The sequence below is a fragment of the Dreissena polymorpha genome, chromosome 1 (assembly GCF_020536995.1).
Source record: "Dreissena polymorpha isolate Duluth1 chromosome 1, UMN_Dpol_1.0, whole genome shotgun sequence".
Taxonomy (NCBI): domain Eukaryota; kingdom Metazoa; phylum Mollusca; class Bivalvia; order Myida; family Dreissenidae; genus Dreissena; species Dreissena polymorpha.
The window spans coordinates 78,080,849-78,108,497 of NC_068355.1; the positions used below are offsets into that span (position 1 = coordinate 78,080,849).

The following is a 27,649-nucleotide window of genomic DNA, read 5'->3' on the forward strand; positions in this document are numbered from 1 at the left end:
GATTGAATTGAAATGCTGTCATTCTTGAGTTCCATTATAAAATTTTTAAGTTTTGCAACAATGTCAGAAATCGGTCTACATTGTATGTAGAAGAAGGTATATCTTACTGACAAAATAGCAAGCATTAAGGAATTAGGAGTTTCATCTTGATCTAAATCATAATGATGATTTGAATTAAAAGAAAATGATCAGTGTTTATTTTCAATAACAGGTAACATGCGGAGGCAGGCGTGAAGTGAAAGTAGATGAAGGTACTCAACGAAAAAAGCCTCAATATGGCAGGCAAAGCTCAAATGAAAAACAAATTCAACAAGAAAGACTTCATGACCACCAGTATCGAAAAGGAAGCTACGATGAGGGCCGGAATCCAAGGGGCTTCCATGGTGATGAGAGGGGAAGGGGCAGGGGGAGAGGGGGAAGGGGGAGGGGGTTTGATAAAATGGGGTCACACGAACATGCGGAAGAGACATATAATGCTAGAGAAAGATGGGAAAGGGATGAAAAACGCTGGCACCATCAGCAGAATAGCAAACAGCCGCAGTATCAAAAGAATGAACATAGAGAGGATTATCAAAGAGAAGATACATATAATTCACATTCAAATAGTCGAAGGAATACTCATAGGGGGAAAGGAAACTATGAGCAGTTTGATGATCGAAGGGGTGATGACAGAAAAAGTGATTTTTACAGTAGTAGAGGCAACAGGCAAGAGAAGAGGCAGGATAATGTTAAAGCAGGCAGACAAGCAGCGAAAGACATGGAAACTAAGCCTATATCTGACAACAAGCATAAGCGTAATGAAGATTATCAGAAAGAGGAAGATATGTATGGAGAACATGATCCATCTCGACATGATCATGTCCACAAAGGTGGACTGTTGCATTTACCAAGTCAGCAGGAGCCAGAACAGAAAGCAGACTCCCATCAGCAGAGGGTAACTGATGCACATGGTAGCAACATTGCCAGAGGCGATAATGGGGACAGGTCTTCAAATGGTTACCATAGAGAGCGCCAACACTCAGGGCCTAGTGCTGTGAATGTCTACAGCAGGGATAGACACAACTCGGGACCTGGGCGACAGAAGACCTTGTTTGATCCCAACAACCCAAGCAAGCCGATTGTAATAGAGGAGGCTGTCCCGAGAATGGAGTTCAAAGACACGGACTCATTCTCGTCCTCGACCATGTCCCCTCAGTATGAAGGCACACCGCCAGCTTCTGATGTGTACTCTAGAGGATATGGGCCTTTTCCACCCCCACCAATGGGTAAGATTGGCAGTCATTTGTGAACATGCTTTAGTTTGTGGCTATGAAAGAATTGAATAGCATTTTACTTTATAAACTTATAAAAAATAAGTCTCAAACTAGTGTAAATGCTTAAAGTAATGTCTAATATTCCTGACATTGAAATGCAAAAACATTCTATTCAATTCTACTAATATATAACGACTTTTATCTGTTATTTTAGGTCTTTTATTTTTCGGCTGTATATTGACTTGTGCGCCAATCTGTAATGTCATTTATCACAGTTCTTTAAATGATGACTGATATTAGATATATATGTATTTGCATGTTGTTGCTTTGTGTTTTAGGTTATGGCTATGGTTACGGCATGCCCGCAATAGCTGGCATGATGACCCCAGGTCCCCCAATGTTCTATGGCTACCCTAGGGCTCCTGTCCCCCATCCATACATGGGAGAGGAGTCATATGAGGCATATCAGCATGGGTAAGACCATTCACTGCATTAAAACTTGCCTATCAACAGGTTTGCTTTTATTGGTTAAAGCTTATCAGAATAAATGTAAAAAAAGATTGTGATTAACTATTTTACTTATGTTTTTAAAGCATCATTAAATTAGTTTGAGATTAATTTGCCAAAAAGGATGACAACATGATGCTTCTTCATTGAGCTCATCATATCTTGCCAGTTTTTGACTTATTATGTGATTCAACAGGGCTCAACATTAACAGTTGTCCTATTGCCCCTGGCAAGTAGAAGTTGGGTCCGGGCAAGTTATTTTATAATCTTGTTGTCCGCCCAGGCAAGTGCAAAAAAGAACAAAGAGCATTAAATATAGACTTTAATTAGACTTTAATTGCTGTAATCATTTTGTTAAATGTGCAAAAAAAAGTTTTGTGGTGTATTATTCTGATCTTTATTTAAAAATATGAGGTTTACAGTTAATGTGATAGTTAATGTTTGGGCAAGTGGCTTACGATCAGGGCAAGTAGATTTTCTAAGTACTTGCCCGGCAGGGCAAGTTGGTTTTTAGATTGATGTTGAGCCCTGTTCAAGAATGTTATATCTTGATAAATGTCCTAAACCCCTGCATGGAGGAGGTTTTTAAGAATGTCTAAAGCGGTTTGCCAGTACTTCACCCATTTCGTCAGTCCACAGAAATTGTGTGGAGCAAACTCATTTTTTATGGATTTAAAAATTAATTTAAATTTAAAATTGGAAATGCTCAAGGCTCTTTTCATGCCGAATCATCCATACATATCTGAGATATCTTCCCTTGGATAAACATATCTGAGATATCTATCCTTGGACATACATTCCTGAGATATCTTCCCTTGGACATACATAGCTGAGATATCTTCCCTTTGACATACATTCCTGAGATTCTTCCCTTGAACATACATAGCTGAGATATCTTCCCTTGGACATTAATTCCTGAGTTATCTTCCCTTGGACATACATATCTGAGATATATTCCAGTGGACATACATATATGACATATCTTCCCTTGGACATATATATAGCTGACATATCTTCCCTTGGACATACATTCCTGAGATATCTTCCCTTGGACAAACATAGCTATGATATCTTCCCTTGGACATACATTCCTGAGTTATCTTTCCTTGGACGTTCATGTCTGAGATATCTTCACTTGGACATACATAGCTGAGATATCTAACCTTTGATGAACATTCATGAGTTATCTTCCCTTGGATATAACTTCCTGAGTTATCTGCCCTTTGACTTACATTCATTAGTTATTTGCCCTTTGTCGTATATTCATAAGTTATCTGCCCTCGGAAATGCATTCATGACTGATCTGCCATATGACATACATTCCAAAGTTCTGCTCTTTGACAAATACTCATGAGTGATCTGCTCTTTGATGTACATTCCAAAGTTATCTGCCATTTGACATACATTCACGAGTGATCTGCCCTTGGACATACATTTTGAAGTTATCTGCCCTTGGAAATATATTCCAAAGTTATCTGTCTTTGTACATACCATCCTGATTTATCTGCCCTTTGAAATTCATTTCAAAGTTATCTGCCCTATATTCTAAAGTGATCTTCCATTTGACAAAGATTCCATAGTTATCTGCCCATGGACATACATATATGAGTTATCTGCCCTTTGACATGGCTCACAAAGCGGTGCATGGTTTTTAGTCACATTTATGAAAGTCTCTAGTTAGCGAGCTGTTTTCGGAGTAAACCCGAGGTATTGTCATAGCCTGCTTGTCGTCCTTCGTCCGGCGTTTGTGCTAAAACCTTTACATTGGCTCTAAAATCAAAGTGCTTTCACCTACAACTTTGAAACTTCATATGTAGATGCACCTTGATGAGTACTACACGCCACACCCATTTTGGTTCACTAGGTCAAAGGTCAAGGTCACTGTGACCTCTAAAAATAAAAAAAGTTCTGACAAGCTTTTGCAGGCAAGCATGGCACCCCTTTATGCGGTGCTCTTGTTTAAATTGTTATATATTTTTTTAAAGTCTGTTTTATTTCGAACACAATATGTGTGCAACCAACTGCTATCTCTCATACAGGCATTACGAGGGTGAGGGTGCACCCATGATGGGTATGGGGCCCAGGGGGAAGTCCCAGAACCAGATGATGGCTGAGCACCTACTGCGTGAGGCTGTGCCCTTAGATAAGCAGCTCAGCAGCCTCCTGGCTCGCAGGCTCAACGGGGAGGAAACACTCAATATTATCAACCAACTCAGGTCAGTAAACAATTCCAAGGATTTGTTTTTAATGCAGGATTTTTTTTTATGTCATTACCGGTTGAAATTATCTTTGATAAAGGCTCAGGCAGAAGTATTTCTGCTCATTAATTTTAAGGAGGGTAATAAACAGAAAAATGTGCTCATATTGGCTCCATGAGTTGCATCAAACATGGACAATTAGTGAAATACAAGCTTGCAATAAATACCAGATGTTTTTTATGCCCCCCTTCGAAGAAGAGGGGGTATATTGTTTTGCACATGTCGGTCAGTCGATCGGTCGGTCAGTCGGTCCATCGGTCGGTCCGTCCACCAGATGGTTTCCGGATGATAACAAAAGAATGCTAAGGCCTAGGATCATGAAACTCCATAGGTACGTTGATCATGACTGGCAGATGACCCTATTGATTTTCTGGTCACTAGGTCAAAGGTCAAGGTCACAGTGACTCAAAATAGTAAAATGGTTTCCGGATGATACTCAAGAATGCTTATGCCTAGGATCATGAAACTTCATAGGTACATTGATCATGACTGGCAGATGACCCCTATTGATTATCAGGTCAGTAGGTCAAAGGTCAAGGTCACAGTGACTTGAAACAGTAAAATGGTTTCCGGATGATAACTCAAGAATGCTTATGCCTAGGATCATGAAACTTCATAGTAACATTGATCATGACTAGCAGATGACCCCTATTGATTTTCAAGGTCACAGTGACAAAAAACGTATTCACACAGTGGCTGCCATAGCAACTGACTGCCCATATGGGGGGCATGCATGTTTTACAAACAGCCCTTGTTTGTTATATGGCTTTTTTATGCCCCCCTTATGCCCCCGAAGGAAGGCATATAGTGATGGGACCGTCAGTTATTCCGTCACACTTTGCGTTTAGGTTTCGAAACATGCTCATAAGTTCTATGTCGCTTCAGATACAACCTTCATATTTGGTATGCATGTGTATATAAACAAGGCCTTCCCCTACGCACACAAATTTTGACCCTTTTGACCTTGACATTGAACTTAGGGTCCGCGTTTGTGTTTCGAAAAATGCTCATAACTTCTATGTCGCTTTAGATACAACCATCATATTAGGTATGCATGTGTATATAAACAAGGCCTTTCTGTACGCACAAAAATTTCGGTTTTGAAAAATGCTCATTACTTCTATCAAAGCGTTTTTGGGGGCATATGTCATCCTATGGAGACAGCTCTTGTTCTTATTGTCCTTTGTATTGTACCACCTTCAAAATCGTTTGTCTATACACTTAACAATGAAGTCATTTAAAGGCAGACAAATGCAAGTTGATAATCCACAGAAATAAAAAATGTTTGGGCTAATTTTCATAAATAGTAAGTTCACGTCTTAATAATCAACATTGCAATTTGTTTGCCGATTGTTTTTTTATAATTTAATAATAATAGTGCCTTATGCCTGCACATCACTTAGCATGATTTGCCTCCATCACTTAGCATGATTTGCCTATGTTCAATAGGTTGAACCCTTTCTAGGTTGGATGTCAAATAGAGGCATATCCTACAACTCTCTTAACCCTTTTACAAGTGTTCACTTAAAAAAGGCAAACATTTGTGTTTAATTAATTCTAAAGTGCTCTTTAAATATGGTTATTTGTGTTTATTTTGCATTATGGAGTTAAGTGATTATCATTTTTAAATGGTAATACCATGAAGTCAAATATCCCAGAAAACATAATAAAATGTCCCAATTTTAATGTTAAGAATTTTGGCATTTTAGGTTCAAACCGTCTCATAAGTTGAGACTATATGAGTCGTGTTCTGAGAAAACTGGGCTTAATGCATGTGCGTAAAGTGTCGTCCCATATTAGCCTGTGCATTCCGATCAGGCTGATCAGGGACGACACTTTCCGCTTTTATGACATTTTTTGTTTAAATGAAGTCTCTTCTTAGCAAAAATCCAATATAGGCGTACAGTGTCGTCCCTCATTAGCCGGTGCGGACTGCACAGGCTTATCTGGGACGTCACTTTATGCACAGGCATTAAGCCCATTTGTTGACTGTTATCCAGGCAGCAGATCATGGTGAGGTGTGAGCGTGTGATCCTGTTGGACCTGGAGATGTCCAGTGATCAGGGGGTGGAACAGATGATGTGGAAGACTGTGTTCCATCAGATGGTTGAACTCATCCGCAAGCAGCTGGCTGAGGACAGAACCGAGGAAACACGTTTCATGCTCCACAATATACTTGATGAGGTAGGATAATGTTTTGATGGTGTTTTGCATGTCTCTTTTGTTTGTTCTTCTGTCTGTATATGACAAGTTTTGTATGACATCAAATTTGCTTTGATACTTCCATAGATGTGATCTATGAACACTATGAACACATCCACATAACATGACCTCATTTTGACCTTGAGATTGAAGTGCCAAGGGATTTAGACTTATTTATAAGGTTGACATTTATGGTTAATCCAAAATGATATTCTTCATATTCCATCTATCATGTTTCCAACCAGCTTTGATACATGCATTGATGATGTCTTTAAAGCCTCTCAACAAACCCATATCACCTGATTCATTTTTAACAAAAATGTAGACTTAATTCTCGCTTCCGAGTTATATTTTGTACCACCAAACATTAAGTGATATTTCACTTGACATTCATCTTTGCAATTAAGGCCCAAACAATAAAATCAGTATACATACTTAATAATACTGACTAGATCACCATTATTATCAATTACAATCAAGTGAGTGGATAAGACAGATCGGTTTGTTTTTTATGTCCCCCACCCACTATAGTGGGGGACATATTGTTTTTGCCCTGTCTGTTGGTCTCTACGTTGGTCTGTTGGTCTGTTTGCTCCAACTTTAACATTTGCAATTACTTTTTCAATATTCAAGATAGCAACTTGATATTTGGCATGCATGTGTATCTCATGGAGCTGCACATTCTGAGTGGTGAAAGGTCATGGTCAAGGTCATCCTTCAAGGTCAGAGGTCAAATATATGTGGCCAAAATCGCTCATTTTATGAATACTCTTGCAATATTGAAGATAGCAACTTGATATTTGGCATGCATGTGTATCTCATGGAGCCGCGCATTTTTAGTGGTGAAAGGTCAAGGTCAAGGTCATCCTTCAAGGTCAGAGGTCAAATATATGTGGCCCAAATCGCTAATTTTATGAATACTTTGGCAATATTGAAGATACCAACTTGATATTTGGAATGCATGTGTACAGGGGTGTGATTTTTCCGCAGATTTCCGCGGATCGGGTTTTCCTGGATGTCTTTTCTGAGATTTGAGTAAATTAGTTTAAAAAAATGTGGGGGAGAGGGGCTACCACCGATTCTGCGGCCGTATTTCATAAGCGGCCGGAAATATCCGCGCCTGCGAAATCTCTCCGCATTTTACACTGGTAGATTCTGCCTGGGCATTTTTAAAGCGAGCGATATAATTGGCTGTCGTTGCCCAATCATCCAATTAAAATTGTTGTCTTAAAATGCGCTCAGCTGATTTGTTTGCAAATGGAGCCATTGTGAAGAGAATATTAAGATTGTTGAAATGACAAATAGCAATCGAATAAACGACTGACATCACCTAGTCTGATAGGAATAATGAAATGTGTTTGTCAACAAAAAAGACTACGTTTTAGATACAAGCAACACATGTTAAGAAATGTGCCCACTGAATTTGTGTCACGGAAACCAGTGTTTGCAAATTGGAGTTTAGTCTACTCGCGAAGTAAAACAATTTAGAAGAGTATCGTTCGAACATGGAAATAGACAAACATGATTTGATTTATTTGTCTGTGGGTCTGTGTATAATCAGATTCATAAGCATATTCTGCTTTATTATGTTTGTCATAACTGTTTAGTTAACTGAAATAGCATTGAACTGAGTGAAGATGTGAAATGCAAGATATTGAAAGGTACACAAATTAAATATATTAATTTAACTCAGTTAATACATCATTAACACAAGAAGAACACTCAAGTGTGTTTGTTTATATTTAGCCCATTAACTGTAACTCAATACATTGAAAAACTGCTGCTATTGATCATAATAAATACTTAACTGTTTACTTTGCATCCTCAGTATGTTAAATTTGAAGTTTAACAGGTTTTTATAAAGAAATATTGTTATGAAGTTCAAGAAGTTGTTTATTTTAATGTCTGTTTTCAGGTTTGTCATTGCGTTATGTGCGCCATTTGCGTAGTCAAAATCAGTCGTCAGAATTTTCCTCCCCTCTGACTTTGCCTCAATCACACCCCTGGTGCATCTCATGGAGCCGCACATTTTGAGTGGTGAAAGGCCAAGGTCATCCTTTAAGGTCAGAGGTCAAGTATATGTGGCCAAAATCGCTCATTTTATGAATACTTTGGCAATATTGAAGATACCAACTTGATATTTGGCATGCATGTGTATCTCATGAAGCCGCACATTTTGAGTGGTGAAAGGTCAAGGTAATCCTTCAAGGTCAAAGGTCAAACAAACAAAAAAATTCAAAGTGGGGCAGAAGGGGACATAGTGTTTCTGACAAACACATTTTTAGCTCAGCTGTTTTCAGACAAAACCCGAGCTATTGTCATTGGCCATAACTTTTTCAATATTTAACATAGCAACTTGATATTTGGCATGCATGTGTATCTCATGGAGCTGCACATTTTGAGTGCTAAAATTTCAAGGTGAACATCATCCTTCAAGGTCTATGGTCGAAAAAACAATGTCATGGGAACTAATAACCTTTGAATGGACATAGTTATCTGACCTGCCCACGTATATATTTTTGTTAAATAAATCGAAGCTATATAAATAATATATATAAATAAAACTATACCCGATCCCCCCACCCCCTGCCCACAACCACCCCCACCCCAACCCCCCCAACGACCCCCCGACCCCCCCCCTGACCCTCCCCCACCGACCCCCCAACCCCCTCCCCCACACCTGACCCCCCACCCCAACGACTACCTGACTCCCCCCCCCCCCCCCGCCCCCCCCCCAACGACCTGACCCCCTCTCCTCCCCCCCTTGACCCCCCCATGGTGTAGCGGGCGTGTCCGGGCCTTGAAACATTAAAAGGGGGAGGAGTGTAGTGAAATAAGGTCACTTCCAACAACCTTGCTGTTGGGCTAGCTCTTTAGCGACGCGGTTTTAGTGTCTGACTACCACTTTGGAGGTCGTGGGTTTAATCCCCGGCCTGAGCTCAGTATTTTCACATTAGAAATATGCACAGTTAATGTGTGTCGCGGAAAACAGGTTTTGCAAAATAGCGTTCAGTCTACTCGGGACGTAGCAAAAGAAACTTCAGCGTACAGTTATTATACTATTGACATACCTGTACGCTGAAGCCAACCCTGTATCGATAGTCAACCAGAGTCATAACATATTTATGTCACGCTATACGTCCAAGAAAGCTCATTTTCTTTGAAGTATTTTCATACAATGAGTATATACCTGTCTGTTTGTTGGTTTGCTGTTTTTTTTTGCGTCAAACTTTAACATTGGCCATAACTTTTGCAATATTGAAGATAGCAATGATATTTGGCATGCATGTGTATCTCATGGAGCTGCACATTTTGAGTGGTTAAAGGTCAAGGTCATCCTTCAAGGTAAAAGGTCAAATATATGGTTTTCACAAACGCATCTTGTTGTTACTACTTTGAGAGTTGTTAGTTCATGTCTTATTATCTAGTATAATCGCATGTCTTAATGTGTGATATTGAAGGTAGCCTGCCTAGTTTGTCAAACAAAAATCAGGATTAAACACATATATTTACATCTTCAAATCTTTTGTTTGAATGGAAGTGGTAACAAGCATTCTGATTATGTTTTTCAAACAAATAAGTCAGAAAACTGAAAGCTGCAATATATTTTTTTGTGATTTTTGCAAACCTTATTTAATGTTGGAAATATTTATAGAGCTATGTAAATATTTTGATAAGTTTGAGCAATGATGTCTTTTATTTTCACATAAGCAATATCACACCTGTGTTACCATTTCACTTTGTAAATAAACATGTTTATCATTTGTGCAGGGTACCACATTTTACGAGGGTCTGATCTCCAAGCTTCAGAGCACATGCAAGTTTGACTTAGAGCCTTTCCTTGACCCAGAGCAGCTGCCACCAGAAAACCGCAGTCGTAACCTCGTTCTGGCTCTGCTCAGTGTACAGAGGTGCTTTATATGTCTTGGGGACATTGCACGCTACAAGGAGCAAAACAACGACTCGGGAAAGATCAATTACGCCAAAGCTAGAAAGTATGTTAGTATGCTGGAGTCAGATATGTACATTGATTTAATCAGATTTTTTTAAACAGTACCATGCTTTGATATTCAATAATTTTTCTGTTAAAAGATTATCAGAGTTTGTATTGAACAATTTGACATGATGAAACAATTTACTTAACCAGCAGTATGCACACTATTCCTTAATAATTAAGTAATTGATGTGAGTATTTGGTTCTACAATTCATAAACTGACCAGCTATCATATATTTAATCATGCATCATCATTTTAATTCAGTTTATTCTGTTCAAAATTATGTCTGTATAGTGTTAGGGAAGTATAAACCATCAATAACCCCACTTAGGGAAGTATAAACCATCAATAACCCCACTTAGGGAAGTATAAACCATCAATAACCCCACTTAGGGAAGTATAAACCATCAATAACCCCACTTAGGGAAGTATAAACCATCAATAACCCCACTTAGGGAAGTATAAACCATCAATAACCCCACTTAGGGAAGTATAAACCATCAATAACCCCACTATGAATGAGACTTATTAATACAGCAACACTTTCTGGATTGTTTAAGTAAGTCTTTTACTTCCTTTAAACAAAAAAGAACATTAAAGCAAAAAGTGTAGTCCCTGATTAGGTTGTGTTCACTGCCTAGGCTAATCAAGGACATTACTTTATAGACATTTATTAAACCCTGTTTTTCCACAGCCTGACTGATATGTTTTCAGTTGGTACCTGAAGGCCCAGCAGATTGCTCCCAAAAATGGTCGGCCCTACAACCAATTGGCCATACTGGCTCTCTACACGGTATTTGGCCAGTTTGTTCAAGGAGATTTGAAAACTTTATGTGCTATCATGGCAACCTTACTTTAACCCTTTACCACTTAGATATGTATTGTCATGCATTTGAAGTCCCTTAGAAAGCTATATTTAATCTAAGACCTATCTTACTAGATTCAAGTTTTTAAGGCTTCATCTCCAAATCTTATTTTATACTGATGAGCAGCAAACAGCATAAACCCTGAACAGATTGCGAGTTTCATGCAGGCTGTTCTGGTTTTATGCTGTTTTCACATAGCCATTTCCATTTTGGCTCTGAGTTTTTACTATTTTTGTTTGAATGGACAGCTAATGTTGCCTTGCAGCATGTATATCAACAAATCTATTGGCCTTTAATAGATGTTATACAAGTATGGCAATAAATGTTCATTGAATTGAAGATAAATATTGCAGTTTGTCAGCTTAAGAAAATAATGTTCCCTACGGAAGCCTGTTATGAACATTTACAAAATGCACTCTTGTCTTCCATGAAGGCAATTTCATCATATTCTAACAAAATGAAGACCTTCTGAGTAGGCACTTTTTAAACAGATTTGAGTTGCTTTCTGGGAAAATAGGGCATAATGCATGTGCGTAAAGCGTCATCCCAGATTAGCATGTGCAGTCTGCACAGGCTAATCAGGGAGAACACTTTCCGCTTTAATGGTATTTTTCGTTTAAAGGAAGTCACTTTTTTACCAGAAATCTAGTTTAAACGGAAAGTTTCATCCCTGATTTGCCTGTGCAGACTGCACAGGCTAATCTGGGACGACACTTTACGCACATGCATTATGCCCATTTTTCTCAGAACAAGACACATTTATTAACACACCTTTTTATAACCAATTTAACAAATCTTAAGTCTTCAATAAAGACACAATGTAAATAGATTTATATAATCATTGTTTTGCCATTCGAGAATCAAATAAGTATTAATCGGTTGCATACAGTGGTTGAGCCAGATTTCTTGCACTTGCAGAAGCACAAGTTGGATGCAGTTTACTACTACATGCGCAGTCTGGCGTCTAGCAACCCCTTCCTGACAGCCAGGGAGGGTCTAATGACACTCTTCAATGAGGCTCGAAAGAAGGTAAGAACTTACATTTACTTGTTAGCATTTTAAAGTGCTGTGTATTCATTTTTTTGGCTGTTTTTTTCTCTTTTAAATGCTTCATTTTGTGTATTAATAGGTGTAATATTTTATGAATACAGATACATTAATGTCATCACAGTCACTGCTAAACCGGTCTGACTGTGTACTTATACAGTGTAATCTGGGAAAGCTTGGGCTACCTTCATAGGCTAAGGCTGGAATCTTCATTTTGCTTTAATGGTGTTTTGTGGATCAAAGACTCCAATCTAAAACCCTAAATCCACTGCCATCCTTTAATAGCGAGTCTGGATTGCACAGGCTGGTCTGGGATGGCGGTACTCATGAGCATAATCCAGATATCCAACAATTAGCCTTCTGTGTAGAAAAAAGTACTGTAGTAATGGTTTACCTTGTAGCTGGTGTGGTGTATAGCTTTGTAGTAGTTTGTTTATCATGTTTGTTTGTCTATCGGAGATAACACCCTTGTCATATCACAGTCTAGGGAATTGTTCAGTTGGTTATGTTTACCAGAATCAAATTGTATCCATTAAGAACTGCATTCACTTATAATAATATTGTTTTGTTACATGGAATTTTGTTAGGATTAACTTCTTCATTTTATCAGTGTTAGGTATTAAAAAACAACTGTGTGTATGTTCAAGCAACAAGTAATATTTAAAAAATGTGCAATGACTACTTGTATGTTCATTTCGAAATTTGCAAGTAATGTACATACATGTATCAAGCAACTTTGTTCAGTTCACTATTTATTTCAGTACCTCAAATACATGGTATGATTTTTGATGGTTTTATTTTCAGTTTCTTTTTGTTTTTTGATGTTCAATTTTTTTGTTTGGATTTTATTTTAATTTTAAATATAGAACAAACTATTATGATTTAATTTTAGCTGTTAACACATTTATTCATCAAATAAGACTCTAAGATTCTTTATTCTCACAAAATTATTGCTTTAAAAAAAGTTACTAGCGGTATTTCAAAATGTCACATAAATATTCTGTAGAGTAAAACTTGGAATTTTCTTTAAACATCCATTAACACTCAAAATCAATGACTACTTTATAAATTTAAGCCATAAAAAAATTATTGCAACATTTTATAACAAGCATCACGTATTTAATACTTGGCATGTAATATCGCTTAAATATTCCCCTGCCTTAATTTTTTTCCATACTCATGGGTAGGCCGATTTATTATTAATAATTATATAGTTCCGATAAAAACAATATAAAAAAAAACTTGACAAGACATCTCTGAAACCGCAAGTCCCCAAGCTTTTATATCTGGTATGAAATATCAAATAGAGGTTCTGTACAAAGCTGATTGAAATCATGTCATTGCGGTCAAAACAGACCATGTACCAGTGCTTACATGATTAACATAGACATATATTATAAATTAGTTTATATAAATCGTCTTATAAACTGCAAGGGTTAGGGGTTTCATATTGGATGTGAAACATTTTCTTGTGGTCATCGATGAATATTGTTCAAGTCAGTCGTTTAAAAATTGTTTAAATCATAGCACTGGGGTAAAAACTGGCCACACCAGTGAGTCACATACTTTATCTAGATTTACATTGTTAAATTATAAAAATCTATGAAACGAAAGTCAAGAAGGTGTAATGTTTGGCATGTAACATCATGTCTTCGCCCACTCTTAAGTAGTTTTTTTTACGTCATGTCAAAAATGTGGACATCAAATATTTATTTGGTATGTGAATTAGGTTGAAGTCCTCTACTAAAATTGTTCAAATTATATTCTGGTTTTGAAATTGGCCATATCTTACACAGTTCAGCAATCTAGGGCCATGTTGTTCTTATTTTTATTCCTCTCCCATCTTTCAAGTGAGTGTTTTGGACGGTATGTTAAAAAAAAAAGATAAAAAAATGTTGGCGTTATTTTTTTTATCAAGCATTTCTACATTCCATTAGTTATTTTTGCCATATCTGTCAAGTCAAACATCTTATAATAAAGGCTGAGGTGTCTGAACAAAAAAGATACGAGGAGAAAAAGAAGCAGGAATCACTGCGCCAGAGTCGGAACCTGCGAGAGCATCGCGTCGAGATCTGGGTGAAAAATGACGGAACCAGCAGCACGTCGCAGGTGGATGACAGCTACGGGGATGATCTTAGTAAACTGGATACAATCCAGGTAAATGTGTGCAGAAATTGTTCACCTAGTGATCAGAAGGTCCCAGGTTGGATCCCCACTTTGGGATTATTCTCAAGATTTTCACAAAAGGCGCCAAGTACTGCATCTATCAAGGAAAGGGTCTTGAGAATGCCTCAATAAGGCTTTAATGCAATCTAATATATGATGGGTATATTAGATAGGTCAGTGTTATTTAAATTTGGAATGTTGTACATCAGCTTATGCCCCAGCCATTTTAAGGATGGCGCAGGGGCATTAAATATTATCCCCTCTATGGGTCTGTGAAATTTTTGAGATTGCAGCTTATCAGTTTCTTGTTAAAAAAAAACAAATAGTGGGTGTATTTGTGTGTTGTTAGAAACTTATGGTGTTGTTTTTGCATATTCTTTGCTATGCGAAATACCTGAAATCGTAAGGAGAAAATTAATTGCATACCATCAATATTTTTGCTGTGCTTTTCAAAATGTTTATCACCTGAGTTGAAAATGAGTATGTTCTTACTGTTGTTATGCCCCTGGTAGGGTTGCATATAGCAGTTGAACTGTCCGTCAGTATGTCAGTCAGTATGTCAGTCTGTCCGAAAAAAAAACTTTAACATTGGTCATAACTTTTGCAATATTGAAGATAGCAACTTGATATTTGGCATACATGTGTATCTCATGAAGCTGCACATTTTGAGTGGTGGAAGTTCAAGGTCAAGGTCATCCTTCAAGGTCAAAGGTCAAAAAAATAAATCAAAGTGGCGTTTTTATGGAGCTGCACATTTTGAGTGGTGGAAGTTCAAGGTCAAGGTCATCCTTGAAGGTCAAAGGTCAAAAAAATAAAAAAAAAGATTATTTCAAAGCGGCGTTCTCATGAAGCTGTACATTTTGAGTGGTGAAAGTTCAAGGTCAAGGTCATCCTTCAAGGTCAAAGGTCAAAATTTTTTTAAAAAAATCAAAGCAGAGCAATAGGGGGCATTGCGTTTCTGACAAACACATCTCTTGTTTAAGATTTGTTTAGGATATTTATAATATATTTGAAAACATTGTGGAATGTCTCTTTTGCTGCTTACATTCTGATTTATATTGATGCCATTTATTTCTTTTGCAGTTAAATAAACGTTTTGTAGTAAGCTTCCTGAATGTTCAGGGAAAGCTCTTCACAAAAATAGGGTAAGAAAGATATATTTTAATTAAGAGATATATTTTTATGGTTAAATTTTAGAAATCTTTTAAGTTTTAATTATACATATAGTTCTTCTTTGAAATTCTAGATATGATTTTAATTATTAGGAGGGAGGTTATTATATAAATAATGTGCTGTTTATATTGAAATCCATTTAGATGATTGTAGTGAAATGTATTATTGCAAAAGTATTCCAAATATACTCAAATGCTGTATAATTCCTCCACAGAAGGGCATTCTTATTGAATGCTTATTTATTTTAATTTTATTCTGACTCAATGGCTATTTTGAATTGTAATAAATAAAGGAAATCATAATGGTATGTTACACTTTCAATCTCAAAACAGTCAGTAAATAAATATACATTTATAGAATGAACAAATATGATATAAAACATGACATCATTACTCAACCATAACTTTTAATCAACATCTGATTATGAAATTACAAATTTTGCAAAAAAATGTTTTAGGATACCTAAAAAGAGAAATTTTACTTTAATGAGCAAGGGTTGTCATGTTTATTCACCGTAGATTTTTACATCTTCAGCATGGAAATGTTCCCAGACATTTGTGGGCAGATGCTGCATGAGTTCAGGGCCCTACTCAAGGCCGGTGCTATTGGGCCCCAGCGTTTGCTGCAGCTCATGGCCATGAATATGTTCGCCATCGACAATACAGCGCTCAAAGGCAAGTCTTTAGCAATGTGGTCAAAAAGAAAATCATTCATTTAAATGTGATGTTTTAGTTTTTTATTTGATAGGGCTATGTTGTTCATCACGAGGCTGGTTGTTGGGATAGGGGCAACTGTTTGTCTTAAACGGAGTTTTCTGGCCAATAAATTGCAAAAAGAAAAGAAGAAATATTTTAATTAAATTTCAAATATTGAGGTCTTGATTGTGATTACATATGGTCAAGGTCACATTCACTGAAAATGCTTTCCACTCATACTTAATACATATTAACTGTAAAGCTTGTCTTGGCTTGTGATTGCATAGTTTGTTTTACAATTAGCCCTCTGGTGCTTTGAAATTTATTGCTCATTGAAAATCATTTCTCCAACCTTGTTGAACAATTCCCTCAAATGAGAAAACGCTACAAGTTAAACCTCACCTGTGAATAAATTTCAATATTTAAATAGTTTCTATATTTTTCTTTTCTTTTCATACCTTATATTTTACCAAGGAATTGCTATGAAATATGTTATCTTTTAAATAACCAATGTAGACATTTGTCTTGATGGCAGTGTTTTTGTGTCTTGGTTGCTGTATAATTCTTCATAAATACTTTGAGCATATGAGTACATAAAGCAGTCAGGTTGTGAACTAGCTATTTAGTGGCCTTTCTTATTTAATGTACCATGTGACTAGCCATTGGACAGTCTGGTCAGGAGCCTTCTTCAGGTAAGGTTGTGAACTAGCTATTTAGTTGCCTTTCTGATTTAATGTACCATGTGACTAGCCATTGGACAGTCTGGTCAAGAGCCTGCTTCATATGAGTACATAAAGCAGCAAGGTTGTGAACTAGCTACTGTAAAACCATTACATTTCGTGTGGTACCAATTTTCGTGGATTTTGTTGGTCCGCTGAACCATGAATTCAAGTACCAACGATTATTTATACATTTTTTAATCCGACATCGGTCATTTTCCGAATGTCATTTCCGACAATTTCTTTTGTTGTCGCTTATCCGAGATATTTTTGTAATAGTTACTTCACTTCAGTAGTTCACATTACACTATATCTTGACTAATTAAAATATTTCTGGATTGAAAATGGTGTTTTTTTCCACCCATTTGACCTTAATTATATATGTTTGAACGAAGATGTTTATGTTTGTTTGATTTAGATATGCTAGTTAATACAATATGTTGTTTTTAGCTCATTTATTTTTTGAAAAAAAATTATGAGCTATTGTCATCACCTTGGCGTCGGCGTCGGCGTCCGGTTAAGTTTTGCGTTTAGGTCCACTTTTCTCAGAAAGTATCCATGCTATTGCATTCAAACTTGGTACACTTACTTACTATCATGAGAGGACTGGGCAGGCAAAGTTAGATAACTCTGGCGTGCAATTTGACAGAATTATGTGCCCTTTTTATACTTAGAAAATTGAAAATTTTGGTTAAGTTTTGCGTTTAGGTCCACTTTTCTCAGAAAGAATCAATGCTATTGCATTCAAACTTGGTACACTTACTAACTATCATGAGGGGACTGGGAAGGCAAAGTTAGATAACTCTGGCGTGCATTTTTACAGAATTATGTGCCCTTTTTATACTTAGAAAATTGAAAATTTTGGTTAAGTTTTGTGTTTAGGTCCATTTTATTCCGTAAGTTTCAAAGCTATTGCTTTCATACTTGCAACACTTACTAACTATCATAAGGGGACTGTGCAGGCAAAGTAATGTAACTCTGACTGGCATTTTGACAGAATTATGGGCCCTTTTTATACTTAGAAAATTGAAAATTTGGTTAAGTTTTGTGTTTAGGTCCACTTTATTCCTACAGTATCAAAGCTATTGCTTTTATACTTGCAACACTTATTAACTATCATAAGGGGACTGTGCAGGAAAAGTTATGTAACTCTGACTGGCATTTGGACGGAATTATGGGCCCTTCATACTTAGAAAATTGAAAATTTGGTTAAGTTTTGTGTTTTGGTCCACTTTACCCCTAAAGTATCAAAGATATTGCTTTCATACTTGGAACACTCGCAAACTATCATAAAAGTACAGTAAAAGGACAAGTTGCATAACTCTGGTTGTCATTTTTACGGAATTATGGCCCTTTTTTGACTTAGTAACTTTGAATATATGGTTAAATTTTGTGTTTCGATCCACTTTACTTCTTAACTATCAAGGCTATTGCTTTCAAACTTCAAATACTTTCATGCTATCATGAGGTTACTGTACCTGGCAAGGTTTAATTTTACCTTGACCTTTGAATGACCTTGACTCTCAAGGTCAAATTATTAAATTTTGCCAAAATTGCCGTACCTTCTTTATTTATGATTAGATTTGATTGATACTTTGACAAAACTACTCTTACCTGACATACCACAATAGACTCCACCCAAACCATCCCCCGTGATCTCCCCCCCCCTCCCCCCCCCCCCCAAATCCCCCCCCTATTTTTTTTTTTTTTTAAGATCATCTCACAAATGACCACCACACCCTCACACTATACCTCCCCCACCCCACCCCACCCCCCCCCAAAAAAAAAAATTATGTTTTTTTTTTAAAAGGTTAAAAAACACAAATATTTATTTTTATTATTTTATGTTTGAAATACCGTCCAACCATCGCACCCAAGAATCCCAACCCACCCCCCCCCCCTCCCCCCACCCGAATCCCCCCCCCCCCCCCCCTTATTTTTATTTTTTTTATTTTTTTTTTAAGATCATCTCACAAATGACCACCACACCCTCACACTATATCCCCATCCCCACCCCACCCCCCCAAATGTCTTTTTTTTTTTAAACGTTTAAAAAACACAAATATTTATTTTTATTATTTTATGTTTGAAATACCGTCCAACCATCGCACCCAAGAATACCCCCCACCCACCCCACCAACCCCCCACCCCCCACCCACCCCAACCCCCCACCCCCCGATTTTTTATTTTTTTTCGCATTTTTGGAAAATAATGTAATAAATGTCCACACCCCCACACTATACACCTCTCTTCACTCCACCCCTCCCTCCTTTGTGATTGAAAATGAGAGTCCCTTTACCTTTAAAAAGAAAATAGATGAGCGGTCTGCACCCGCAAGGCGGTGCTCTTGTCTTGATAAGTGTTAGGGTATAAATACTTGCGAAATCAAGCACGGTATTTAAACTGTACAACAACGTTTGTTCTCTTTAACGTGACGTCGTCAAATTAACAGTTATCAGATTTGTCACATTATTATGTCAATTAGTGCCAATTAAAGTTAATTTACTTTAATTAACATAACTGTTATGTTATAACATAACGGTTTTCACACGTGTATTTTGGGGACCTTATTACTCAATTGTTACTACTAGGGGACCGATTGCGCTGATAATTGCAAATATTGTCAAAACAACATTGATGGCAATTAGGGAGCGGGGACCCACAAGTGCGCCCCTTTATCGCTCTTATCAACAATTGTCGGCAAAACTTTCATGCTTTAGTGCACATTAACCTCAAGTCTTTCTGTCAACACAGATTAGCAGATTATGCTTCGTTAGATTGTTTTAATAAAAGTGTAATTATTATGACGTCACTCTGCCTCGAAAATTTGAAATCCACGAAATTACATATCAACAAATTAGTTGATTTTTATTTGAAATCCACGAAATTACGTGTCAACGAATTAGTTGTTTTTTATTAAACCACGAAATTTCATACCGACGAATTTCTATACGTTTACAGTATTTAGTGGCCTTTCGGATTTAATGTACCATGTAACTAGCCATTGGACAGGCTGGTCAGGAGCCTGCTTCAGTCACGCAAGGATTCATGGTCTCATTAGAGGCAATATGAGCCTTGTTCTGAGAAAACTGGGCATAATGCATGTGCCTAAAGTGTCATCCCAGATTAGCCTGTGCTGTCTGCTAAGGCTAATCAGGCACGACACTTTCAGCCTAAACTTGATTTTTGGTAAGGAGGGACTTCCTCGAAACTAAAAATACCATACAAGCAGAAAGGGTCGTCCCTGATTAGCCTGTGCGGACTGCACAGGCTAATCTGGGACGACACTTTACCCACATGCATAAAGCCCAGTTTTCTCAGAACTCGACACATATGACTCCTCATAAGAGTATGCTGAGGAAGAGGCATATATAGGGCTACTGTTTATATGTGTCCGAAGGTCCATTTTATGCATGGTGCGGCTCAGATCTGGGGCTTGAAATGTTCCGTTTTGGCATGTCACAGCTCATGTATCTTGCTTGTCAATAGATGAGAGTCTGGAGTCAACTTGCCGCTCCCTGCTGCAGCAGCACTCTGTGCAGATGTCTCTGGACATGTTCGGTATCCTCCTGAAGGAGAGTGCCACCCTGCTGGCCGCACACATCAAGTCCAACGACTACCCTGGGCGCATGTACAGCCGGGAACTGGAGGAGCTCATACCTGGAGTAAAGGTATAGCATTCTATCTGGGCTCTTATTTGCAAAAATTGGTTTTTTACTTGTGTTTGTTTTGTCTTTAGGGCAATTTTACCTGATAAAATAGCCTCATTGCCTGCAGAAATTGTCCCTCTTATTCAAGTTATTGAATATATTGTGGACTGCACAGGCTAATCTGGGATTACATTTAGCTCAAATGCATTAAGGCGGGTTCAATTTAGAGAGTGATATGCATCCTTTGTGGTGTTTTTTAATAACCCATATGAGTGATGGTATCATTAATTAAAAAGACAGGTACCAGTTACATTAAAGTATTTAATAACCATATGATTATAATTATTAAGCAGTGAGCTATGAGAACATATTTTGGTGTAACTATGTGTCATAGATCTGTTTTTCAAAGTAGCTATAGTATTACATTACTATAATATCTACACATGTGTTGTTTATATATTAAGTATTAATACATATAATAATTTTCAGTTACTGTTGCGCTAAATACATGTATTTATATATAGATTGTTGGTATTTATGGTTATCATACATGCCATACGTCCCGGATTGTTCGAGATTGTCCCGGAAATGAAGAACGTGTCCCGCAGTCCTGGTAATCTGTCAAATGTCCCGGATTTTACAAAATTCATATCAACATGTACCTTATCTTAGGCTTAACTGCACCTCCAATCTGTGTTCCCACTAAGCTGCAGCGTCTCCATGGCAATGCCAACCAGAATAGGTGACTACGCTACTTTTCAAAATCGATCAATTAACAGGGTTCCTGTTATCATATTGATTGTGTCAAGATCGGAGTCAAACCAAAAAGGCGGCGTTGTTTTAATATCATAAATACGTTACCTGTTATCTCTAGCTTACCCCTTTCCAAGGGAGTTATTTCATCCGGAAAATATTCAAGCGCTGGGAATCGTCCACCTCTATAAGAATCCAAATCAGGTTAAACATAGTACAATGCAACCTAACAGGAAATCAAGAACCACAACTCATCTTTCCTTTCCGGATAAAACCATGTGCACGCCTATTTTAGGCTCAGGACTTATGTGTTCTTTTCATGTGTTTTTGGCGGAGTTTAAAAGGATAAAGTTTATTTATCTTTTATTTGTATCATTCGGTTTATATTTCTATACTTTTTGTTGCAGTAATTGTCATATTTCTGCTTTTGCTGGGTTTCTTTGTTTGCATCGTCGCTCATGTACATGACGTCATGAGCACGTGAACCACGAGGAATTCGTGCCTATTCCCCAATAAGTAATTGAGGTCAATTGGACAGCGTTCTTTGTGTTTACATTTTGTGGTTTAACTTTTTATTTGAATTTATAATCATTAATTTGTCTTTTGTAGGTTCTTTCTGTTTCTTTTATTTCAGAATGAACTTACAGGATAGAGGTTCTTGTGGTCATATCAAAGCAAGGTGGGATTCCCACGATACTTGCTTGGCATGTACCGGTTGCACATTTAATAACAAATGTGCGGTTTGCGATTTGTGGGCTTACGACGTATGGACAAAAGCAGGTCGCCGGTGGACGTCGATCAGCCGCAAACGCAACGAACCTCCATCCGACGTTGATTACCCGGTGACTCCACTGGTCAAGGATGACCAGCGGTTTTGTCAGTCACTGGGTACCGGGCAAGATGGTGTTGTTGTCAGTCGATCGTCATCAGATCTTATGACTCACACCATGCATACCGGCGACATTGATCATGGAACGACTGGATCAATGTCAGACCACATGGCAGCCGCCATTCTACAGTCTTTGTCCGGTGACGTAACCGGTCATAATATGACCGGCCGGTCACCGGTCCGGTCACCGGTCATGTCACCGGTCCGGTCATGTCACCGGTCCGGTCACCGGTCCGGTCCGGTCATTGATCACCGGTCCGGTCACCGGTCCGGTCCGGTCACCGGTCAACAGTCATCAGTTGGGCCTGCCACCGATAACACCAATCGCCGGTCAAGAAGAACTCGGTCTTCATCATCGGCGTATTCTTCTTCATCCGATTCGTCGTCGAATACATCGTCTTCATCAAGGAGTGGACATCGGACACGCTCTTCTTCGTCGAGCAGTAATCATCGTCGCGGCGTTCATAAGCGATCACGTCATCACTCACGGAGACGGTATTCCAAAAAATCTCGATCTCATTGCAGCCGATCCACATCTCGACAGCGCAGCCGATCCAGATCTCGACATTGCAGGAAACGAGGACGTCGGCAACGTTCACGTAGACAGCATCGGACTTACCATACGTATAGTCGTTCACCATCGTGTTCCGTTATGGAATCGCATGTTTCCATGCCAAATGTGTCAGTTCCAACGTTGACTGCCACACGTATTGCATCTTCAGGAGCTCATCTCACTACTACGGCGTCAGTGTCAACACCACGGGTATCATCTACAGTATCTAGTCGTGTACCCCCTACAGCTACCCTGTCGAATCCTGATACACTATGGATACAGAATTCGGCGGGACATTTTGTACCGGTCAATGCTGATAATTTACCTTCTTCCGGTTTACATTATCAGTTTACTGACGTCGGGGATGATCATTCGCTGTTACCAGACAATTACAATCCGGTACAAGATATTCTCACTTCTGTTCCTGCTGATTCTATACAAACCGCTGGTGTTGTAGAGAGTGAGGCTGATTCAGATGCAGAATCTAATGTTGAGACGGATCAATATTTAGCTCCGATTGGTCAGATCTATGAACTGATGTTTCGTACTCTTGGTGAAGATTACTGTCCAAGACCTGCTGAACTGTCTTCAAATGCGACGATTTCTGTGACAGAACAACTTTTTCGTACATTTGATCCCAACAGGGTTATTAAGTCGACGGCTCGTCCTGACCCACGACTTCCCATTGGTTCTACTGTTCTATCTGTTCTTCAATCATTGGAATCAGCTAATAAGACTATTCCAAAACGAGGAGAAACATGGAAAATTCCTAAGGAACTAGCTGATCCAAAACACCAGGAAGGTAGTAAAAGTTACAAACCTCCTGTACCACATGCAACATCTGGGTTGGATTTTTCAAAACTTCCGGTTCCAGATCCGGACATAAGCAAGCTATCTCTTGTAATGCCAAGTGGTTCCAATTCAGTTTCTGTTCCGTTTTCAATGTTGGAAACTTGGGAAATGAGGGAACGTAGATCATTAGGTTTGACTAACCAAATTGACTTCATGCTAGCGACAATTTTACAAATGGTGTGTGATTGGTCGGAATCTGTTCCGGAGGAACTCCGTGATTTGTTAATTCATCTCTCACGGACCACACTGGCCTTATCTCACACTTCTGCTTCTTCAATGTCCGAGATGCTAAGGATTCGTAGAGATCTTATCCTTACTTCTTTACCTAAAGATTTTCTGTTGGAACCTGGTATGAACTCGCTCAGAACAGCTCCTCTCACATCAGGGTTTCTTTTTGGTGGAAGGATACAAGAAGCAATCACAGCTGACAAGGATGACCAACTTCATGCTTCTTTAGCTAGAAACAACTCTGGACAACGCCAAGGGGTCTTTAAGCATCCTGCTTCTAGGCCACCAGCAGTTCCAGCATTCAAGACGGCTAAGAGAAATAACCTTTTCTCTAAAAAGCCTTCTTTTAATCCACGGTCAGGTCCTAATAGGCAGTCTTCCTATAACAGACCTTCTTTGTCACACAAGTCTTCTAATAAAGATTCTGGGAAAAAGGGCAAACCCAAGCCGGGACAGAGGAATTTCAAACCTTCTACCGGCAGGGGCGCACCTCCTGCTTATCAGCCCTAGGTCCCTTCCCTTTCTACCGCCACAACCTCCGATGCCGGAAATACCAGTCGGGGCCAGACTTTTCCACTTCTCAAATCGATGGCTTCAAATTACTTCATACGCATGGGTTCATTCTCTTGTGACAAAAGGCCTGACTTTTCAATTCAAAAAAAGGCCTCCACTTTCTCGCGTCCCTATAGAGCTGGTATCTCGGCATCCACATATTCCAGAGTCCATTCTCGGGCTCTTGGAAAAACAGGCGGTAGAAAGGGTTCAAGATCCTTATTCTCCAGGATTTTACAGTCGTCTTTTTCTTGTTCAAAAGAAAAATGGTTCCTGGAGACCAGTAATAGATTTAAAAGTGTTCAACATGTATCTCCTCAAACCAACTTTCAAAATGGAGACTCCTTCTTTCATACGGGAATCCATCAAACCCCTGCACTGGGGGGTGTCTTTGGATCTGGAAGATGCTTACTTCCATGTTCCTATACATCCCAACTACCGAAAGTACTTGCGATTCGCCTTTCAAGGCCAAGTCTACCAGTTCCGGTCTATGCCTTTCGGGTTGGCGACAGCCCCACGAGTTTTTACCAAACTAATGTCGGCAGTCGGATCACACCTCAGAGTTCACGGGATTATTCTTCTTCAGTATTTCGACGAATGGCTCTTACACCAGCTCGATCGTCAATTGCTTCTGTACAACCTAGAATTCTCTTGGAAGGAGCTCCTCTCGTTAGGGCTCCTTCTCAATGCAGACAAATCAGACCTCATTCCTTCACAGGACTTTACGTTTGTGGGAATGAATTTCTTGACCCACATCAATCGGGTCAGAGTGTCTATTCAACGTATATCAGACCTTCTGATGAAGGTCAACTGGGTTTTGTCCCAATCTCATATAACAGCTCAAGAATTCCTCTCTCTCAACGGTATCCTGAGCTCAGTAGCAGACTTTGTGCAGTTGGGACGTCTCTTCCTACGTCCTCTTCAGCACTATCTCTCAGCTTGTTGGAAATGGTCTCCAGGCAATCTATTAACACAGATTCCAAACCTTCCCTCCTTAAGGTCTCATCTTCAGTGGTGGCTAGACGAGGAGACTCTGTTGGCAGGAGTACCCCTTCTTCCCCCGCAACCGTCATTATATCTAATAACGGATGCGAGCAAGGAAGGGTGGGGTGCTCACCTGGAACCTCTCAGTCTGATAATTTCAGGGTTGTGGTCTCATCAGGAATCTCACCTTCATATCAACAATCTAGAAATGCGAGCAGTATTTCTAGCTGTATCTCATTTCCAATCACATCTTCGAGACTCTTGTGTGATGGTGTCAACAGACAACACATCTGTGGTGGCTTACATCCAGGCACAGGGGGGAACACATTCTCAATCCCTGTATCTGGAAACCAGAAAATTACTTGTTCTTTGCAAAACACTCAACATTCATCTGCTGGCAAAATATATACCAGGTCGCCTCAACGCCCTGGCGGATGGTTTGTCTCGCAAACACCAGTTACTTCCATCGGAGTGGACACTTCATCAAGAAGTGACCAACCAGATCTTTTTCAAGTTCGGTTATCCCCTGGTCGATCTATTTGCAACCAGACACAATCACAGACTTCCTCTGTATGTGAGTCCAGTTTACGATCCAGCAGCGTGGGCAATCGACGCGCTTTCGTTCGCATGGGACCAACTGGACGCTTACGCCTATCCCCCACCCATTCTAATTCCCCAAATATTGGGGAAAATCAGGGTGAGCTCTTGCAGGATACTCCTGATTGCCCCTTGGTGGCCCAGAAGATCTTGGTTCAACGATCTTCTCAGTCTCCTGTACGATTATCCCAGGAATCTTCCTCACAGGTCAGATCTTCTGTCTCAAAGCGGCAGACTACATGCGGACCCAAAAATGTTCCACTTACACGTCTGGCCGTTATCAGGCAATCTTTGCAGAAGAAATGTTTTTCTGTCAGGGCTTCAACCCTCGTTGCTTCGGCAAGGAGAAAATCCACCAGAGCAGTCTATGATGCTCGTTGGAAACTCTTCTCCAATTGGTGTTTTCGAGGGAAAATTAATCCCCTCAATCCCTCTGCTAGACGAATAGCGGATTTTCTCATTTATCTTTTTGATGATAAGAAACTTTCTCTTAGTTCCATCAAAGGATACAGATCTATGATTTCGCATACATTGGCTTTCACTAAGTCTTCACAATACTGTGCTGATCCAGCTATTTCAGAACTTGTTCGAGCTATGGAACTTAGTCGTCCTGTATCTCGTACACTTGCTCCTAAATGGGATTTAGCTTGTGTGCTTGGTTCCCTTATTAAGGCTCCCTATGAACCTCTTGATCAGGCTTCATTACAATTCCTAACATGGAAGACCGTTTTCCTTCTTACTATGGGTTCAGCCAAACGGAGAAGTGAAATTCATGCTCTTTCTATCGAGGATAGTCATCTTCGTTTTGACTCTTCTGATGGTTCTGTTACATTGTTTTGTCAGTCAGGATTCCTTGCTAAAAATCAACTTCCCTCTATGGCTTCCAAACCCTTCAAAGTTCCAAGTCTATCTAGAACTTGTGGACATGAAGATGATGATAGACTCCTTTGCCCGGTCAGGGCTTTGAAGTTCTACCTTAAAAAGGTAAAGTCTATTCGAGGTTCTCGCAAGAGACTTTTCATTCCATTAAAAGGGGGGGGCGATGTGTCTGCGGCTTCTATTTCTCGTTGGATAGCCTCGACTATAAGGAAAGCTTATTCTTCTCTTTCATCGAGGGATTTATCCCTGTTTAAGATAAGACCGCATGAATTATGAGCTCTTTCGGCTTCGTGGGCTTTTATTAATCAGACCCCACTATCTGAAGTGCTTCAAGCTGCTTTCTGGAAGAATCCGACCACCTTCTCCTCTTTTTATCTTCGTTCTCTTGAGTGCCAACAAGACAATTTGTATAAGTTGGGTCCTCTTGTAGTGGCTCAAACTGTAGTTTCTTCTATGGCGTAAGTACACTGGTGCCATCCGAGAATTAAGTACTATACTGTACTAACAAAGATTATAAGAGGACTTGATTCTACTATCTCTGGCTGTAAACCCTCTATATGGGTTTTGCTGTGATGGGAAAAAATATGCGAACCTTCCCGCCGCAGCTGCAAAATCAGCTAGAGATAACAGGTAACGTATTTATGATATTAAAACAAATTTTCTTAAGTAAAATTCATTTTAATTATTAAATACTTACCTGTTATCGGTAAGTCCCACCTCCCACCCCGCTCATCGCCTTTTTATGTTTGCGTAAAGGAAAGATGAGTTGTGGTTCTTGATTTCCTGTTAGGTTGCATTGTACTATGTTTAACCTGATTTGGATTCTTATA

At 39.0% G+C, this 27,649-nt stretch overlaps 1 protein-coding gene across 2 annotated transcripts in view; it reads left to right on the top strand.

Moving 5' to 3' along the window:
- The first annotated feature begins 431 nt into the window (after positions 1–431).
- Positions 432–27,649, top strand: part of LOC127836508 (telomerase-binding protein EST1A-like) — a 48,016-nt gene continuing 20,798 nt past the window's right edge. The window contains exons 1-12 of one of the 2 annotated variants that reach the window (XM_052363156.1): positions 432–1,265; positions 1,592–1,727; positions 3,800–3,976; positions 6,019–6,202; positions 9,992–10,215; positions 10,931–11,009; positions 12,001–12,111; positions 12,891–12,905; positions 14,110–14,286; positions 15,379–15,440; positions 16,003–16,142; positions 20,372–20,553. In XM_052363156.1, the coding sequence (XP_052219116.1) occupies positions 440–1,265; positions 1,592–1,727; positions 3,800–3,976; positions 6,019–6,202; positions 9,992–10,215; positions 10,931–11,009; positions 12,001–12,111; positions 12,891–12,905; positions 14,110–14,286; positions 15,379–15,440; positions 16,003–16,142; positions 20,372–20,553 (2,313 nt within the window). In that variant the 5' untranslated portion in view covers positions 432–439. The remainder of the gene's footprint in view (positions 1,266–1,591; positions 1,728–3,799; positions 3,977–6,018; positions 6,203–9,991; positions 10,216–10,930; positions 11,010–12,000; positions 12,112–12,890; positions 12,906–14,109; positions 14,287–15,378; positions 15,441–16,002; positions 16,143–20,371; positions 20,554–27,649) is intronic. The other variant, XM_052363163.1, reaches the window with a different exon arrangement.